Raw genomic sequence first — 18965 nt, forward strand, 5'->3', positions numbered from 1 at the left:
GTTAATGTACAGATAGAATTTAATTAATCTAATTCACCTTCTATGGCAGCAAAAGGATAGTGGAAGATTTGAAAATACCCTGAATATTGAGACAATGGAAATACAATTAAAACAACATTGTTGGTATTTTTATAATCAACTTTGATTGAAAAATTAAAATACTGTTTTTGTGTTGCGTCAATCACACTTTTAATTTACCTGCTGACAGGGGCGGTTCTAGCATCAGGTTTAGGGGGGCTGAGCACCCGAGATCTGCCCGGTCAGGCAAGATACATTTCAACATTTTCTCTATTTTAACACAATTTCATTCTCACATTTATGAAAAAACAAAACACACCCCCCCCCCCCCACCCACTGTTTTCACTCATCAAATTACAGTTTTAACCCTTTACATCCATTTTAAACATCACAACATATATGTTTAACAGATTCTGCTAACACTCCAGCAGAATCTGGTCCAGGTTTGGAGAGTCTAGGTCAGTGGTTCCCAATCTTCTGTCCTGGAGGATCCCTTGGCTGTGTGGAAACCTCACAATCTCAGCACAAACATGTTGTGGAAGAAGAAGAAGAAAATATCTTTTGCATAGCGCCTTTCAAGGTAAAAATCACACGTGCTTGCATGTGATGAATTCCCACAAATTTGGTGGGGACCCTTGGTGGATCACGAACCCCAGGTGGTCCAGGTGTTGTAGTTTAAAAATATGAGCAGATTAAAGATGTGAGTGGGAAAATAGGTTGGAAATGCCCTTTAATATTTGGAAACCTGAAATTGAAGCCACATTTTTAGCTTTGTCTGAATTTGTCTTACAGAAAGCAGGAAACGTGGTCACCCTAACAGCAGCATAGCCACTCAGGAAGGGACAGCCTCAGAGCCTGGAAAGGTGAGCAGGATACCGTTGTTGAGCCATGGGAGATTAGCTGTATTTTTGTTTTTAAAACATATTTTGACCTATTGTATGTATTTCTTTTTTAATTTTTTTGATATTACTGTGTAAAAACCACAAACAGTAAAAAAATAAATAATGTCAAACTTTAGGGGTGCTAGGAATTAAGCACCCCCAAAAGCTAGAAATGCCCATGCCTGCTGAAAAAAAAAAAATATATATATAAACACCAACTTTGTGTATGTGTTTCCCTCCTCAGGACAGTTCAAATATCATGTAGGCGGACTCCTGTGAGCTGTCAGTCATTTTCTTAACCAATCATAAGAGGTGTCGCCCCGCCCCCTTCCACGTCGACCCTGCACCCTCGCCATATTATCAACGTTGTGGATATCGCAGTTCTCTCTGTGCCCCAAGTTACCAGGAGAGGCTTTACCACGCTGCCGGAACTGTGTACAATCCATTTTGGAGAAAGAAATAACATCTTCGTAATCTTTCTGGCTGTGTCTGTGACATAATTCTGCAGAAATGAACGTTTTCAGGCTGACAGGAGATCTCTCTCATCTGGCTGCTATCATCATCCTGCTCCTCAAAATATGGAAAAGCAGGTCGTGTGCAGGTCAGTTCAAGCTTTAGTTATCATAATCCAGAACACAATGTAGTTTATCAGTTGTCTCTGAATAACTTGGCCTGTTATCGATTGCTATTTTATGACTGCGTGTTTCCATACCAGCTAGCTTCACAAGCTAACGTTTCTGCTCATTCATTTGACTCATTCGCTGATGGAGCTAACTGTAGAAAGAAAGAATGCGCCCAGTCTGGTTACATCTTTCTAATAGACAGTGAATTAAACAGTTTGTGTAATTTAATTATTTTAAAAATAAAGTGCAGCCGTTTCACCGGGTTTCTCTACCTGTCTAGTGTAAAAGTTTAGGGCTCGATTTCTTTGGTCTGGCTTCTGACGTGGCGTTCTGGGAGCCGCTACGGAAGTAGCTACCGTGGACCTTCTATACCGGGTCGTTAGTAGCTTCAATAAATAATGTTTTGAATACATTAATCACTGTAAGCATTACAGTGGACCATGACTTTTAACAGCTGGGCACGTTTAATTGGTGAAGAAATAAACGTCTTCTTTAACTACTAACATCTTCATGTTTTGGGTTCTCTTTAGTTTAAACTTGCAGAATATTGAGCAAATAAAATGTTTTGTTGGACATCTAGTATTTATTATATTTGTTATTAAATTTTTTTTTTTATTAAACTTAACTTAAAATAGTAAAAAAAAAAAATCTTCATTTCAAATACTCAACCTCGAATTCGCACGACTCAAGAACTTTCACGTGATGGAGATGCATATTGGTAGTGTTATTTTATCTGTGTGCACAAGTAAAAATTCTGTGCAGTTTGGTATGTTTACAGAGGGAGTGAGGATGCTTTTGGAACACGATGAACTCCATCAATATATTTGAGTTCAAGTGAAGATTCTGTGGCTTAGGGATGCACAAGATATCAGTATCGGTAAATCATTTTTAACATATCGGTATCGGATAGATAAATGCAAATGGGCCGGTATCAACAACGATATTTTTTCCATCATGTTTCCATCTGTTTTATCTGTTTCAGAGGGTGAGGAGGGTGATGTGTCTTTGTTTAGTCGTGTGATTGTAATAATATCAGAAGAGTAAGTGTGTGTGTACATGATAACGTAAATTCAGCTTTAATAATTTTCATTCTATACAAAATGGCTGATTTTAGAAGCATTGATGTCAGTATATTGGTATCGGCAAATATCGGTTATTTGCCGTAACAGTGATATTAACAATTCACATCGGTGCATCACTACTGTGGCTGCAGTAGTCAGCAAAATTCACACTGATTTGAGACATTTATTGGATGAACTGATGCACTAATAGTTGTTCTTGCAAAAGACTGATGTCAACAATAATCTAGAATATATTGTTTTGACAAACTGTTTGCAAAACCTTTAAGAACCGCATAGCTACTCTAGGAAGCTGAGGAGTATTTCTTTCACAAGTCTGGACGTGTAGCTGTATTAAGTTTTTACTTTCACCATCTCGGGTGAAAACTCTTGACATCAGTCAGTGGGAGTCATGTCCTTTAATTAGAAAAAATAAGGCAATTTTTTATTTATGATCAAAACTGATGAAGGGAAATACACTCTGGCACTTCAAAAAATATTATGAATACATTTGTTAAAGATCCTTTTCAGACAGTTTCAGTTTTTTATCTTTATCTGAATTTTGACACTGTTTGGGTAAAGCATTTAAGATATTTTTTAATCTATGACACGTATTTATATAAATAAATCACCTACTTACTTTCTGCACTTTTTGGAATTAGTTTTATTGAAGATTAAGGAGAAACTCTTGTAGCGGTGTATTTAAATGTGTTCAGGCAGAAATGTAATGTGAATTCTTAAATATTGAATAAAGACAAGAAATGATTCCTCTCTCGTTTGTTGTTTGACATACTTGTTTTCTATAAATTGGACAACTTTTATTGTAGTAGACCTTTGGAATCAACTTAAAAGATGGTGTTCAGTTTAATTTACTTGATCTCCAGTAGATGTCGCTGTGCTCTAAAGAAAAGCCTGTTACTCTGTTCAGCAGATCTTGTGTTACTGACTTGGTGTCTAAGCTTAACCTGAATTGTTTTTGCTATTTTCTCCAGGGATCTCTGGAAAGAGTCAAATTCTGTTTTCACTGGTGTTTACGACACGCTACCTGGATCTGCTCACCTCATTTATCTCGCTGTATAACACATGCATGAAGGTAAGGTGCTCTCTCTGGTTAAAACCCCAACATCTCTTGTTTTTCTTTGTGTAAGCCCTTCTTCGCTGCTCACCAGGTGATCTACATTGGCTGTGCGTATGCCACGGTCTACCTGATCTACATGAAGTTCAGGGCCACCTACGATGGCAACCATGACAGTTTCAGGGTGGAGTTCCTGATCGTTCCTGTTGGGGGTCTTTCTGTTCTAATCAACCATGACTTCTCTCCCTTAGAGGTACGTCTGTCTTGCTGTATTTTATACAAGTGGTCACTCATTATACATAAAACAAATTATTCTGTCTCCAGATCCTTTGGACGTTCTCCATTTACCTGGAGTCAGTGGCGATCCTGCCCCAGCTCTTCATGATCAGCAAGACCGGCGAGGCAGAGACCATCACCACCCACTACCTGTTCTGCCTGGGCCTGTACCGCGCCCTCTACCTATTCAACTGGATCTGGCGTTACTACTTTGAGGGCTTCTTTGACATGATCGCCATTGTGGCCGGTGTGGTTCAGACTGTCCTTTACTGCGACTTCTTCTACCTTTACGTTACCAAAGGTGGGTTTCTTCCCTTTATCATCCACTTTGCTTTTGACATGTAAGCATCCTGTATTGATATTATTACAAGAATACAACTGAATGGGACTGCAGCCTCAGTAAAGCCTCAAAAATAAAAAATTGTTCTTTTATTCCTCTTCAAACGTTGTGCGTCATCAGTTGATGTAATCTGTCCTGCTCATGTGTCTCGCTCTTCCTAGAGTACCATTAGTGGAACAGTCTGGTACTTATTAGTCTTTCTTCTGAAAAACCTCCCTGTAAAGTTCAGCCTTAGCGGATCTGAGGTTGTGGCTAAAATTCTTGAATGAGTTCCATTCTGCGAGGATGTAAAGTCCCTTTTTAGGCTGGAAGAGAGAAAAGGTTGCTCCAAACATTTAGAAACACATTTTATTGGTCTGTTTTGTGAATTTTAATGTGGAAATTTTGTTGTTGAAAGAAATTCCAAATAAAAACCACACGATTTTTTTTCTTATTTAGCTTTATATGTCTCTATGTATTATAAAAGGAAAGGGTTGGGGAAAATCGAACTAGAAAAAAATTAAGGAATAAAAAATCGTGCTGATTAGACTATCATGCATGATAGCATGAGCTGCTTAATCTGAACGTCCAATCTGAAAAAATAAGTAAATGCTTTGACTTATAATAATAATAATAATAATTTAAAAATCCAAAAATGTTTCCTGAAACTCTTATTCGCTCTAGTGTTATTTATTCTACAGCTAAAAACTTCCAAAATACACTTTTCATAAATGAAACAGATTTTTGGGTCTTGATGATGATGTGGAGTTTGCTAAAATCTGTATTTTCTGTTCAGAGCTGCACAAGAATCAGACATCTGTGTCGGCTCTCCAAGCCTCAATCATGGCGTCTCAACAAGAGAACGTCGTTATTCATTTTAGAACACTAATTGAAATAGTTTTGTTTTAAATGTATCTATTGTACAGATAGTGATTTATTGTGTTGTTGGTTAAAAGTTTCTAGAATTTGTCTATAATATTTCATAAAATAAAACTTAAGTGTCCCAGTTGTGGTGTAACGTATGAGGAGCTGACGCGTGTAACCACCATCTAATTTCTCACCCCGCAGTGTTGAAAGGCAAGAAGCTGAGCCTGCCGGCGTAACGGCGAACGCGAGGAGACGGCGACTCCCAGCGGCCTCAGGGGGTGCAGAGATGACATCGTGAATCTTATGACCTTGTAGTAACAGATGTCTGAAACAGAGAGCCAACTATCAGGAGGGAGAAACACACTAGTCTCGTTGAAGATTTGCTGATGGAACTGGTAAATGCCAACAACACACGAGCTGAACAAAGACCATCCCAGAGCAATTATTGGATTTCTGTGTTCAGCATCTTGCCTTAAGATTCTTTTCATTGATGTTTAAAATAGGAGAATTTGTTTTGTTTTCTATGTATGGGGTGTATTCGCTTCCTTTCTTTCATTTTTTTATCGTTATTTTTTTGTCATGAAAGTGGTCGACTGAACAGTACCTTGTTTGACTTGGTGAGGAAATGCACAACATGTACAGTCTTATTAATGAGTGAGACAAGAGTAATGTGTCCCAGTGCCCGGCTAGGACCGTGTCCATTTCCTCTCAGTATTTTCTTTTTCACACTTTACCACGATTTGGCTCTGTAATTGTATGAATATACTAGAATATGTAACTTTTTGAGGCCAAAATCAATTTTGTTTTGTAAAAAATTTTGCATCCTTCAAAACCTAAAATATTTTAACTGATTATGTTGAAACTTTGTTTTTTTTTTTAAGAGAAACTCAAAGTAATTTTGAATTCAAGAAATAATTTATACTTTGCAAACATTTTGGCACATTGGCGTTTTTAAATGGTGCTTGTCTCATTTGAAAATCACATTAATGTGTTTACTGATCTTTTTCCCTCTTTGATGTATGTTTAGTAAAATCTAAAACTGCCGCTTTATCGTAGATCTCTGAATTAGTCACATCTTTGCTGCAGACCGAGCTCAGGTTGTGGTTCTTATGTGCAGTAATGTGCTCATGAGCAGCGGTGGTGACCTGTAGGTTGAACCTGGCTCTGGGGGAAGAAATGTTCTCGTTTGGTTTGTTTGTGCATTTTAGATGCCAGCTAGTGGTCTGCATCACGATCGCTGAGATGGTGTTCGTTTCTATAAATTGTAAAAGGCCTTGCCAATTTTTTTCTAAATGGGCATTTCTAAAAGATTATTCAGAAAAAGTTTTCCTTTCCTTCCTTCTTTTGTTGCATGATATCAATTCCATTAAAGATTTTATGATAATCACCCATCCGTGGTGTTATTTCATTATTAAAATCATGCAGATAAAAAGTAAACTGCATTTCAAATTTCTGTCATATTTGGCATTAAGTCAGTAATCTGAGTCAGTTTGGTTCGTATTAGTTCTCACTCCCATAACGAACATTCGCTAAACAAACAAGACAATTTCAACAAAGTTTCAAGTAACTGTTTTTCTTTAACAAAACATTTTCATCCACGTCAGTGCTATTACAGTGCAGGGTTTCAGTTTTAAAGTTGGAATTTACTTTGGTTACAACAGACCAGGGGCGTGTCCAGGGAGTGGCCTGGGGTAGCACATGCCACCCTTGGAATCTGATTGGCCACCCCAGGTGCTAACACACTAATTTACCTTTGAATAGGGTTTTCATTGTCCACAAAAGGCTTGGGGGTAAAACAAAAAAGGCATAACCATTGGTGCCACCCATGCACAAAGTTGTGCCTCACCTGGGCCACCCCATTTTAAAACATCTGGCCACGCCCCTGCAACAGACTCATTGCCACTAGAAGGGAAAAAAGAACAAAACCCTGAGATTTAAATGAAATATTGAGGGGAAAGAAATCAAGATATTTCTCTATTAAAGTCTCAGATGAACATTAAAATATCTTCATACACTACTTTCACTGACATGTGCATGTTTGAGGCTCTTATTTTGAAAGACTGAAGGACTTTCTTGTTATTGTGGACATGCTCCAGAAAGAGTGCAGTTGTTGCAATAGATTCAGCTTTGAATGGATCCGGTTCAATATGCCTCTTTATTTGGAAGAGGTAGAAAAAGGGTCCAGCATGAACTCAAAAGAAGCAAATTCCAGTAGAAATAGCTACAGTCACATTGGTGACCTCTGCAACTGCTACACGTCTGGAAGATGTTTTAAATATGTCTGCTGCATCTAAACTTCAAATCAGGGAACTTTCTTGAACATGTGTGAAAGTCAAGAGTATGGTGCAAAGTTCACTGATTCAGGTGAAACTAATATGAGAGACTCATTCCATGCAAAGCCAGATATTTCCACCTTCATTTGATACAATTGTGATGATTATGGCTTACAGCTGATGAAGTCCCCACATTCAAAATCTCAGACAAGTATAATATTGTGAAAAGGTTCAGTATTCTAGACTCAGAGTCACAATGAATCCAGAACACCTGCAAAGGATTCCTGGGCCTTTAGATGGTCTCTCAGTCTAAACTGGATATTAAGTTTTCTTTAAGATGCAGACGGATATTGAACGCGTCTACGAGCCACTAGTTTTGTAATAAGACTTTTTTGACCCACAAAACAAGACAAACTTATACCAAAGTCATTTGGTGTAAGACATGTTTGGCACTACTTTGCAGTAACAGATGTCTGAAACAGGAGAGATTTTTGACTAAACTGAGCTTTAGGGCACTGATTAGGACTGCTTGGTCATCCACCAAACCACCAGGCCACATGGAAATGATGACACCTTATTTTTTAATTCTACAGGTCTGTTAAGTATTTTATTTTTAAAAATAACATTGTTATATATATATATATATATATATATATATATATATATATATATATATATATATATATATGTACACATAAACCGTACATATATAAGTAGTGGTTTGTCATTTAACCCAGTGAACTTAAAGAGAATTAACTTTCCTCCATGACTGAGCACATCCTAAACAAACAGAAGATGAAGTCAGCTGCTGTTAGAAGAAAAACCACTAAAACTGATCCCAGACATGAATCCAAACCGTTTAGTCTGTGAAATTTGAGGAATGTTTAGAAAACTTGTAATTATGAAACAGTTCACAGAAAACGTAAGAAGACCTCAAAAAACAAAGATTAGTTTCTACATTTGAAATGTGTCTTTAAGTAATAATTTTAATCAAACCACGATAAATCATGTTGTCGTGGTGCATAACAGCCTGGTATGGCAGCTGCTCCAAGACAGACGGGGAGAAGCTCCAGAGAAGGTGGTGCAGAAGATCATCGGCTGGCCTCTCCCATGCCTGATGGATGTACAAACCATTTATGTCTCAACAGAGCAAACATCATCAGCCTGTTTGACCTGTTGCCCTCAGGGAGATGGTAATTGTGCACCAGATCAAAGACCAGTGACTTAAGAATAGTTTTTTTTTTCTTCGAAAAGCCATAACCATACTGATTTAATCTAAGGAGCTTTGAAAGAAAAGCGTCTGGACTTCTTTGAGTTGCTTGAAGACGTTTCACCTCTCATCCGAGAGGCTTCTTCAGTTCTAAGGTCAAATGGTGGAGAGTCCCAGATTCAAACCCAGTGGGAGTTTCCCCCCGAAGAGGGAACAAAAGACCCCCGATGATCTTCTACATAAACACATGAGCCCAGGTGTGAGGGCGGGTGTGGGTCCTAATCAGCCAGAGTTTCGGGTGAGCTCATTGTGAAGCCTGGCCCCACCCTATCATGTGAATTCCTGAGGTCAGATGGCCCAGGATATGCGTGGGCGTTGAGGCATCTGGGAAGGGATCTCAAAACTGGATCATAGATGGCAGACAGTTGGTGTCGTAAACCACCGCCTCTGTTCAAAAATGGTTGCTCACAGTGGACATAAATGGCTTCCTTTACTCCTCTTTCAAACCATCTGTCCTCTCTGTCCAAAATGTGAACGTTGGCATCCTCAAAAGAGTGACCTTTGTCCTTTAGATGCAAATGAACTGCTGAGTCCTGTCCCGTGGAGGTGGCTCTTCTATGTTGTTATGCAGAAGATTATCAGGGGGTCTTTTGTTCCCTCTTCGGGGGGAAACTCCCACTGGGTTTGAATATGGGACTCTCCACCATTTCACCTTAGAACTGACGAAGCCTCTCGGATGAGAGGTTAAACGTCTTCAAGCAACTCAAAGAAGTCCAGACGCTTTTCTTTCAAAGCTCCTTAGACTACAATGACCTGGATGACTGACAACCTTCACAGACATACTGATTTAACAAATGCACTGACTGGACTGGATTGTACATCACATGCTGACATCACCCCTGGCCCCTGCATTAAACAGATATTAATCTGTGACATTAAAGTGTGATAACCTGTTTAATGATGACATCCACACCCTTTATTTAAAATAAAAGCAAAACAAAATTGTAAACACTGGCACTATCTTTTATATGTTTAGTGGTTTTATTTTTCTAAAGTATCTTACATAACCTGGACAGGAAAGCGTACATTTACAATGAAGGCATTCATTCATTGTATAATTGACCTTACAAACCCTTTTTTGTCTCACATTATTCTGATTTCTGCTCACAGGGAAGCTCATAAAACTCCAAATGAGTCAAACACGTCAAACAAATCTCACAGAACTGAACCCAGACTGGCCCGTCTGTAAATAACTCATTGAATATGAGTTGTTGTCTTCAGGGCTCATTTCAAGATCCTGGTTCTGGTCTATAGGGCCTTACATGGACAAGCACCATCATACATTGGCGATCTTCTCAGTCCCTACACCCCCAGCAGGTCACTGAGGTCCAGTGATCAAAGCCTACTGGTTGTGCAGCACCAGGCTAAAGACCAAAGGTGACAGATCACCTGTTGTTGTGACCCCCAGACTCTGGAACTCTCTCCCCCTGAGCCTGAGATCAGTGGACTCAGTGGTCTCCTTCAAAAAGCAGCTGAAACTCACCTGTTCAGGCTGGTTTTGGTGTGACCTTCATCACCCTCTCCTTATTCTGCTCTCCCTACCTAGGCCACCTTCCTCAGGATCCACTGATTTCCCTCTTTGCTTTCCGCTCTCTTTCTTTACATTTTTTAATCACAATTGTCTATTTTTTGCTCATTTTAAATATATTTTTGATCATTTTCTAAATTTTTTTTATATTTTACATTTTTTGTTTTTGTGAAGCGCCTCGTGATTTTTATCTTGAGAGGCGCTATAGAGAAGATCTTTTCTTCTTCTTTCTTGTTTTTCCTCTGAACAAAAGTGTAACTGACGAAGGTTCATTCTGCTGAAAGAATCAATCTGAACTCGATCTACAAGTCAAAGATGAAGAGTCTGATCTGGGTAAAATAATCAGGTGCATGGAACCTGAAATAAAGGCATTTATTTTAAAAAAGTGTTTTTTTTTATCTTTGAAACTGACAAATGTCTTTGAATACAACTTTATAAATACTGACAGCTAGATGTGTGCGTATTCAATATATCAATGATTCTCTTGTAGGCAAGAAAAAAGGAACTTTTATTGTTGAAATGTAACATCAGCTGTTTAAATAGAAAAACAAAATTTCTACATTTATTACATATTTTCTAACATTAACCTTTAAAGCTTCAAACTCTCAGACTACCGTTTTAGTGTGCCTTACATCAAATGAGGTGATCATATGTGTATAAGAATCACTAACAATTTTAGATTTTAATTTTGGAATGCCCACGCTTTGAAGCTTATTTGAATAACTTGTTACGACTTTAAACTCAGGACTGATAAAGCTGTATGCACGAGTTCAGATACTGATTCCGTTGAATGGTAGATGGTCTATGGGGTTAACAGGTAAAACGTGTCAAAACTCAGAAAAATTGAAGCGGAAATGGAGTGATGCCAGAGGGATGGAAGCTCTCCGTCATGTTCCAGCCGTGCTCGGTTTCCCCTGTAACCATCAGCCTCCTTCTCATCAGCCCAACTCACCACACCTGTAATCAAGACATCCAGCTCACCTGCCACTTCAGCTATATAAACTCCAGCAAGCCACCAGCACCTTGCCGGATTATTGAGCGCTTCTTGCCAGTAAAATCTCCAGCACTCCTGACCTCTGCCTGAACCTCGACCTGCCCACGTGCCTGCTCCCCGCCTGGGTTGTTTCTCTGCGTCTGACTACCTGGACTATCAACCTTGGATCTGCCTCTGGTTTGCCCCTCCTGTCTTCGCTAATGATCTCCCCAGCTCTGACCCTCGTCTTGTCCCGACCACACCTCTGCCTGCTTCCCACAGTCTGATGATACAACCAAGCCCTAAATAAATCTGTTAGTGTCTTACTGTGTCTGGTGTTTTCACGGGTCCCCAAGTCTGTTCTGCCCTTAACACTCAGTCATGCACCATTCCTCCTTTAAGCCAGAAGATGTTCTCATCACTTCATGTTGGAGGGTAGGTCATGGATGGAAGCTTTGATTAAATCAAAATGTGATTCCAGACATGTTACACACTGAGCTTAGAAATGTACTCTGATTTATTGCAAAAGATAAACTGAAACATCACATGGTCCTATGCATTCAGACCCTTTTCTCAGTATTTAGTTGAAGCACCTATTGAGCTAAAACAACCATGATACTTCTTGGTAAAGATGCAACAAGTGTCTTACACCTGGATTTGGGGATCCTCTGCCATTCCTCTGTGCAGACCCTCTCCAGTTCTGTCAGGTTGGATGGTGAATGTTGGACAGCCATTTTTTGGTCACTCCAGAGTTGCTCAATTGGGTTTAAGTCAGGGCTCTGGCTGGGCCATTCAAGAACAGTAAAGCTTCTCCTTTGTTATTTTGGCTGTGTGTTTAGGGCCATTGTCATGGTGGAAGGTAAACCTTTGGCCCATTCTGAGGTCCTGAGCACACTGGAGAAGGTTCTTGTCCATGACATCCCTGTACTTGGCCAAATTCATCGTTCCCTCGAATGTAACCAGTCCTGACCCTGCAGCTGAAAAACAGCCCCACAAAATCATGCTGCCACCACCATGCTTCACTGTGGGGACTGTTGAACAAGTGATGAGCAGTGGCTGGTATTGTCCACACATTCCACTTAGAATTAAGTCTAAAAAGTTCTATCTTGGTCTAATCAGACCAGAGAACCTTATTTCTCACCATCTCAGAGTCCTTCAGGTGTCTTTTAGCAAACTCCATGCAGGAGATGAGAGGCTTCTGACGAGCCACTCTGCCATAAAGCCCTGACTGGTGGAGGGCTGCAGTGATAGTTGACTTTCTACAACTTTCTCCCATCTCCTGCTGCATCTCTGGAAAACAGCCACAGTGGTCTTTGGGTTCTTCGTTACCTCTCTCACCAAGGCTCTTCTCCCCCAGTAACTCAGTTTGGCCGGACGGCCTGTTATAAAAAGGGTTCTGGTGGTTCCAAAAGTCTTCTATTTAAGGATTATGGAGCCCACTGGGCTCTTAGGAACCTTAAGTGCAGGAGAGATGTTTTGTAACCTTGGCCAGATCTGTGCCTTGCCCCAACTCTGTCTCTGAGCTCTTCAGGCAGTTCCTTTGACCTCATGATTCTCATTTGCTCCGATATGCATTTTTCTTCTTCGAAGGATACGACAGCCTAGATGCGAAAAAGGCATAATGCTGCCACCATTACGACAAAACCACACACCACACACCACACCCTGCTACAGCTGCTCATACACCCCCAAAGTGTGCAAGAAATCCAACAGCACCGTCACTCTCCGTCTGTCCTTCGTCTCCAACACTGTCCCGAGGCTGAACACGCTCACCCCACACCCCAGAAACCCAAATAGGGAGCACCGCTCGCTCATGTTCAGGGTTGGCTTTTAATCTGTCACTTTCAAGGACACATGGGCCACTATCTCCTGTTCCCCACAATCACATCTTTCATCCAAGTGTTTTCCTACCAATAACAGCGTGTTCCTGAGACCACAATGGCCCAGTCTCAAATCGGGTTAACACCCCAGCATCCCTCCTCCCAAAACCCAAGTCCAGCCTCTCACTGCCCCACTGACCTCTGCAGCCCATAAAAATACCTACCCTTCACCCCCTCATCCCAGGTCTGCCACAACCCCACTACCTCCCGGCTGATCACAACGCAATATCCGACAATCTGATCTCCCCTCCCAGTCCCACCACTCCATTCCCAAGTGAACCTCCGAGTCTGCCCCCTCATGAGCAGGAACCCACAGGAAACAAACATCACTCCCCTCCACCATCAGCCTGAACAATAACAACCGGACAAAGACGAGCAATTCTGGTCTGGACCCTGGGGATGACCCAAACAGTGTTGCAGAGTTGGAGCAAATGACTGCACATACTGGTCTTCAACCCTCCAATCAATAGTAATTCATTTCCTATCAGGAAATCCACATAATGTAGTTAAAAATCTTCAGCTTGTCCAAAATGCGGCAGCTAAAGTTATAATGGCTGGCTGCCTGTTAAATTCAGAATATATTTTAAGATCCTCCTTCTCACATATAAAACTCTTAACAATCAAGCTCCATCATACATCAGTGACCTGATTGTTCCATTCATTCCTAACCGAGCACTTCGCTCTCAGACTGCAGGTTTACTGGTGGTTCCCAGAATATCTAAAAATAGGATGGGTGGCAGATCTTTTAGCTATCAGGCTCCTCTCTTGTGGAACCAGCTCCCAGCTTTAGTCCGTGAGGCAGACACCTTGTCAGCTGTTAACTTTATTTTTCTCTGTGTTTTTCTCAAGGCACAAAATATCCACCAACTTTGACTGGAACATCGAATAATGGTCTCTTATCTGGCAACCAAATCTAAAACTTAAGTTGGGAATCACCACCCCCACCACAGCCCCACTCTCAGGTACCCTGGAGCTGTCCGTGAACAGCGACAAATCTCCAGATAACCCTCAACCTCCCCAGCCAGCCCATCCCCTCAGCCTCGTTCCAAGAAAAAAAGGCCCCCCTCCGAATCAGAAAAAAGCCATGGCAGAACATCCGGCCAAACCAAGTGCAACACCACTGGTCAGTCCAGGAGGCCCAACCCCAACCACTCCGCCTGCCCCCTCAGCTTTTCAAGGAAACCCTCTTCAGTTCTCCCAACGCAAAACACCCAATGAGTCGCCAACAGGCCCAACGCAGTGGTCGATGCCTCCATGCCCTTCACCCTTAACATGTAGTGCAACTCAGGCCCTGTCCACACGTAGCCGGGGATCTGCCTGTCATCCACACGAAAACGGAGTTTTTTCACACGAAAACGGATCTTTTTAAAAACTCCGGCCAAAGTGAAGATCTGCGTTTTCTCCGTTTTGGATGTCTGCGTGTGGACAGACAAAACCGGTGTTTTAAGGTCCTTGATGTCACTTTCCGCGACAAAAAATGCTGACATCACGTGTGCGACCTGTGTTTACACTAGCCGACAGCATGGATGCCCTCAGAGCTGCGCTCGCTTTATCAATTGTCCAAGCGCTTTTTGCTTGTTTGTTTTTGCAAGCGGAATTACTGCTCCTTGCGGAAGACCACAGACGAAGGACGAGGTTAAGAACGGGGGAAGTACTGCCGCCTACAGGTCTGGCATGTCCTTAACAACGTATTTATCCGGGTACGTGTGGACAGTTTTTTTTAAACGAGGTGGTGTGGATGCAAGTTTTTGGAGGGGCGGATATTCGTTTAAAAAAAAAAGGCTACGTGTGGACTTGGCCTCAAGCTTAACCCATAACCAATATTCCAGCACCATTTCACCCACTTTCACCTGAAGTGCCAACACAGGAGTCGAATGGAAAGCCCCGTTGCACAACCTCAAGGCCGCTGCCTGCACCACACCCAGTTGCCGCAAGGCTGAGGGGGTCACCGAACCGTACACTAAAACCCCGTAACCCAGGTATGATCAACTCACACCTCTGGGAACCATAAACAGGTTGCTCCTGTCGGCCCTCCAATCAGTCCCTGCCATGACATGAGCTGTAAGGTCTTATATAGACAGGTGTGGCTTTCCTAATCGAGTCCAATCAGTATAAACACAGCTGGACCTCGATGAAGGCGTAGGACCATCTCAAGGATGATCAGAAGAAATGGAAAGCACCTGAAATAAATATGAGTGTCACAGCAAAGGATCTGAATACTTGGGACCGTGTGATTCATTTTTAATTTTGTAAATCTTCATACATTTATAAAATTCTGTTTTTCTGTCAATATGGGGTACTGTGTGTACAATAGTGAGGAAAAACTACATTTAATTGATTTTAGCAAATGGCTGCAATGTAACAGTGAAAATTGATGAGTTTCCGAATAATTTCTGTACCCACTGTGTGTGGCTTACAAAATAAATAGTTTTAAATATAATAGCCACAGTTTTTATGTATACAAAGTTCCCTGGTTCCATTTAATTCTCTACATTACAACACATCAAACTGGTTTAAAAAATAAAAAAAAGGTGCAACTAAAAATGATTCAAAATCATGTTTATTCTTAAAAGCATCATTTCAAGCTGAAGAGTAGCGGTTTTCTCTTTAAAACGGGTAAAAAATACCTAAAATTTATTGGCCATGTAGAAATTTAGCTTTAAAAGTTGAAACACGATAAATAGCTAAACACTGGACCTATTTTACAGAAATCATTTCAATACAAACTCTTATAATATTAACTGGGTCAAAAGAAATCAGTTTTAAAAGCCCGTTTTTGATGAAACATCAAAATCCTGAAGTTATCTTGTTATAAATAATCCAAACATATTGCACGACATACAGATAAAATGTGATGAACCTAGATTGACACTGAAGATTGATTTTTAGCCTTTGTACGTAGAACAACTGTTCCGACAGCAGATCATCTCAGTCAAGTTGCCATGAAGCTGATCAGATCAGATCCTGGATCCCGATCATGTTAGAGGGAGGACGGAGCGATCTACTTCGCCTCCTTCGGTCCAGAAGTTTCACCCTCACTCTGTTTCTCCTGGTTCAGAGGAAGGAAATGATCAAAAGGTTTAAAATACAACTTGGTGAGTGCAGTCAGTGTGTGTGGACTACCGTAGACGGTTGTGAGTAATATTGCTTCAGCAGGTTGGGGATGCTGACGAACAGAGCATTAACGATGACTGAAACCAGCAGAGAGAAGAGAGCGATGCCAGCGAGCACGGACAGCAGAGTCAGCCCTCCAATGAAAAACAGGAACACTAAAAAAATAAAATAAATAAAAAATTAACTGAGAAATAAGTTAAAAAACAAACAAACAAAAGAAAAAACACTCAATCCAGGAGCGGTGTCCAACCAGAAAGTACCAACCTTCAAAGAAAACGAATCCTACAGCTGAGATAACAAAGGTTGTGAGGGCAAACATGAGGAAGATTCCCACAGGCAGAACAGCCATGGCGCTGAAGAGCAGCAGTGTGAAAGCCAAGAAAGGTCTTCTGCAGATGTACAGTCCGATCCTTGTGTTCAGCAGCTGTGCAACCTGTTAAAGACACAACACAGCTGGTCAGAAAGGGATGCAACCAAAGGAAAAGTCAAGATACATAAATAACAAAATAAAACAGGTGAAAGGAGTTGGGATACCTTTGGATCTCCTTGAAGGCGGCTCAGAAGAGAAAGCCATCTTTCCCACAGCTGCTGAATTAACCTGCTGTACCTCATCTCAACACAACTGGATTAGAAGACAAGGAAAGAGACAGATTATAAACCAACCCTGAGACAGAGGATCAGCAGCAGGTACCAGCACAGGATTCAAACACTTAGCACAAATCTCTCCCCAGGACTTCTAAATAATTATAACTCATCAGCCAAGATTGGAATATCAACACAGACTTTGGGTTTTTATTGTGTCCTTATTGTGTTTACTGTATTCTATCAGTTTAGATTAAACACACATGTCTGATCACAATATTAACTGGAATTGTATTATTTATTTGACTTACAAAATAAGCTATTCAACAATAACTGACACATTTTTACATCTTTGGTTTGAGATTAAATCCCAACATAATAGTCTACTGAATCAGGTGGTTTTTCTAAATCTGGGGTCTACAAGCTCTGGTTCAAGGGCCATTCAGGTTCTCTGTCCGCCAGCAGTAGCTCTGACAAATTAATTATATCTACCTTTACAACAAGCTTCATAATGAATTAATACAACATTTGATTAATTCAACTTCTGCTCGCCATAAAGTAAAAATGTAACAGACTTAAGGTATGAAAGAAAGACGTAAAAAAAAATTAAAAAATAAAAAAAACTTCAGAACGTGACAAAAACACAATAAAAATAATTCTTAAAATAAATTACGGCCTTTTAAAAATGTCAAAATATACAATTTTGCAAATGTAATTTCTATGGTAACCCATAATTTAGTGTATGAGTGTAATTTTTATTTAGTTTCTAAAGTTGGGCTGAGTTTATGGGAGTCATCGCTAAAACTGAAAAGATGCGAGCTGAAAGCCCACAGGCTTTTATCTTTTTGGTGTTTCTTTCTTTTAAGAATGGCGGCCAAAACAATCCTTTTCAACAAGACGTGATGAAACGTAACAAACGTAAAACACAAACCCTGGTGGAGGAGAGCCGTGCTCGCGCGCACGTCTCCAGAGAAAGCCAGAACGCTTTTAGGCTCACACCCTCGGCTCACACCTGAACTTTACATATCTAAAGACAGAGGAGGTTTAATACTTACCCTAAAAAAGTGAAAACCTCGTTCGTTTGTCAGCAAAGATCATAAGTCAACGAAACGACCGTCTCTTATACACCATACTGATGAACACACCCATAAAACACACCTCCTTTTTCTGGTCTTCCTCCCCTGGAGTCTGGAGAGACTCTGGTTTGAGGCTTTGCTGCTGCCGCCTTGTGTTTATCTCGGGTATTGCATCCCAGAGTTCACCGAGGATTAAATAATCTTTTGGTCAAAAAAGGACAAAGCCAAGGTAGACGTACAAAATAATAATCTTTAAACTCAACATAAATTAATGCTTTTTAAATGAGTGATCAAGAAGTTTTCAGAAAAGTTGAAAATACTGCTAAATTGTACTAAAATCATAAATTTCATAGTCATAAGAAAGAGCCACTGGATAAATCAAACCACAATTTGTGAAATGTGCCTTCAACAAATATTTCAGCACTTCATTTAAACAAAAGTTGTTTTGCACATCACCAAAGCCTTTGATAAAAAATATATGAAATTGATAATTATGTTTCTTCAAACGTGATAGTATTTATGTACCAAGTCTGGTTTGATTTTTAGTAATACAAACATAAAAATCTGTTGTGGAACATGATGCAGCTGGTGCATTTATCCAGCTAAGGATTTTTGTTCATGCATTAGGTTCAAATTTAATCTAAATGGTGAAATGGTAAATGGCCTGTATTTGATATAGCGCCTTCTAGAGTCCTGGAACCCTCCAAGGTGCTTTACAACACAATCAGTCATTCACCCATTCACACACACATTCACACACTGGTGGTGATGAGCTACGATGTAGCCACAGCTGCCCTGGGGCGCACTGACAGAGGTGAGGCTGCCGAGCACTGGCGCCACCGGTCCCTCCGACCTAAAATGTGTATGCATCTGTTTTACATCAGAACTTCTCCCTGTTATATTTACACCCTGCATGTTTGGAGGGAATTTTGTTAAAAGTGATTTGGAGCTGAAACATCTCCTTTAAACGCTTTTTTGTTAACTGAGCTGAGGTTTTCTGTAGTTTTCCTCCTGCAAAACTGAATTAAGACGGAAAATGTCACCTAAAACATTTTTATAACTTTGAAAAAAATACACAAGAAAATACATGCAACCTTTCCCTACCAAAGAATATATTTATAAGATAAATCAAAGAAAAAAAGTAAATTCGTA

At 40.4% G+C, this 18965-nt stretch overlaps 2 protein-coding genes across 2 annotated transcripts; one reads left to right on the forward strand and one right to left on the reverse strand.

The window, feature by feature from the left end:
• The first annotated feature begins 1217 nt into the window (after positions 1–1217).
• Positions 1218–6504, forward strand: kdelr2a (KDEL endoplasmic reticulum protein retention receptor 2a). Its single transcript, XM_015945621.3, has 5 exons — positions 1218–1500; positions 3573–3673; positions 3750–3908; positions 3980–4232; positions 5319–6504. The coding sequence occupies exons 1-5, from the start codon at positions 1410–1412 to the stop codon at positions 5351–5353; spliced, it is 639 nt and encodes a 212-aa protein (XP_015801107.1). The 5' UTR covers positions 1218–1409; the 3' UTR covers positions 5354–6504.
• A 9079-nt stretch (positions 6505–15583) lies between these two features.
• On the reverse strand, positions 15584–17914 carry LOC107376500 (lipid droplet assembly factor 1). Its single transcript, XM_015945619.3, has 5 exons — positions 17793–17914; positions 16690–16777; positions 16420–16588; positions 16165–16310; positions 15584–16090 (listed from the first exon to the last, which is right to left on the reverse strand). Exons 2-5 carry the CDS (start codon positions 16765–16767, stop codon positions 16043–16045), a joined length of 441 nt encoding a protein of 146 aa, XP_015801105.3. The 5' UTR covers positions 16768–16777; positions 17793–17914; the 3' UTR covers positions 15584–16042.
• Positions 17915–18965: the final 1051 nt, after the last annotated feature.

Source organism: Nothobranchius furzeri, chromosome 12 (genome assembly GCF_043380555.1).
Source record: "Nothobranchius furzeri strain GRZ-AD chromosome 12, NfurGRZ-RIMD1, whole genome shotgun sequence".
NCBI classification, from domain to species: domain Eukaryota; kingdom Metazoa; phylum Chordata; class Actinopteri; order Cyprinodontiformes; family Nothobranchiidae; genus Nothobranchius; species Nothobranchius furzeri.

Bases quoted from the DNA above. Each gene is read 5' to 3' on its own strand.
- kdelr2a (XM_015945621.3), top strand. From the start codon at position 1,410: ATGAACGTTTTCAGGCTGACAGGAGATCTCTCTCATCTGGCTGCTATC. The intron at 1,501-3,572 runs GTCAGTTCAAGC...TATTTTCTCCAG, and splicing joins GAAAAGCAGGTCGTGTGCAG to GGATCTCTGGAAAGAGTCAA. The intron at 3,909-3,979 runs GTACGTCTGTCT...TTCTGTCTCCAG, and splicing joins ATGACTTCTCTCCCTTAGAG to ATCCTTTGGACGTTCTCCAT.
- LOC107376500 (XM_015945619.3), bottom strand. From the start codon at position 16,767: ATGAGGTACAGCAGGTTAATTCAGCAGCTGTGGGAAAGATGGCTTTCT. The intron at 16,311-16,419 runs GTTGGTACTTTC...TTATTTTTTTAG, and splicing joins AGGATTCGTTTTCTTTGAAG to TGTTCCTGTTTTTCATTGGA. The intron at 16,091-16,164 runs GTAGTCCACACA...CCTCTGAACCAG, and splicing joins ATTACTCACAACCGTCTACG to GAGAAACAGAGTGAGGGTGA.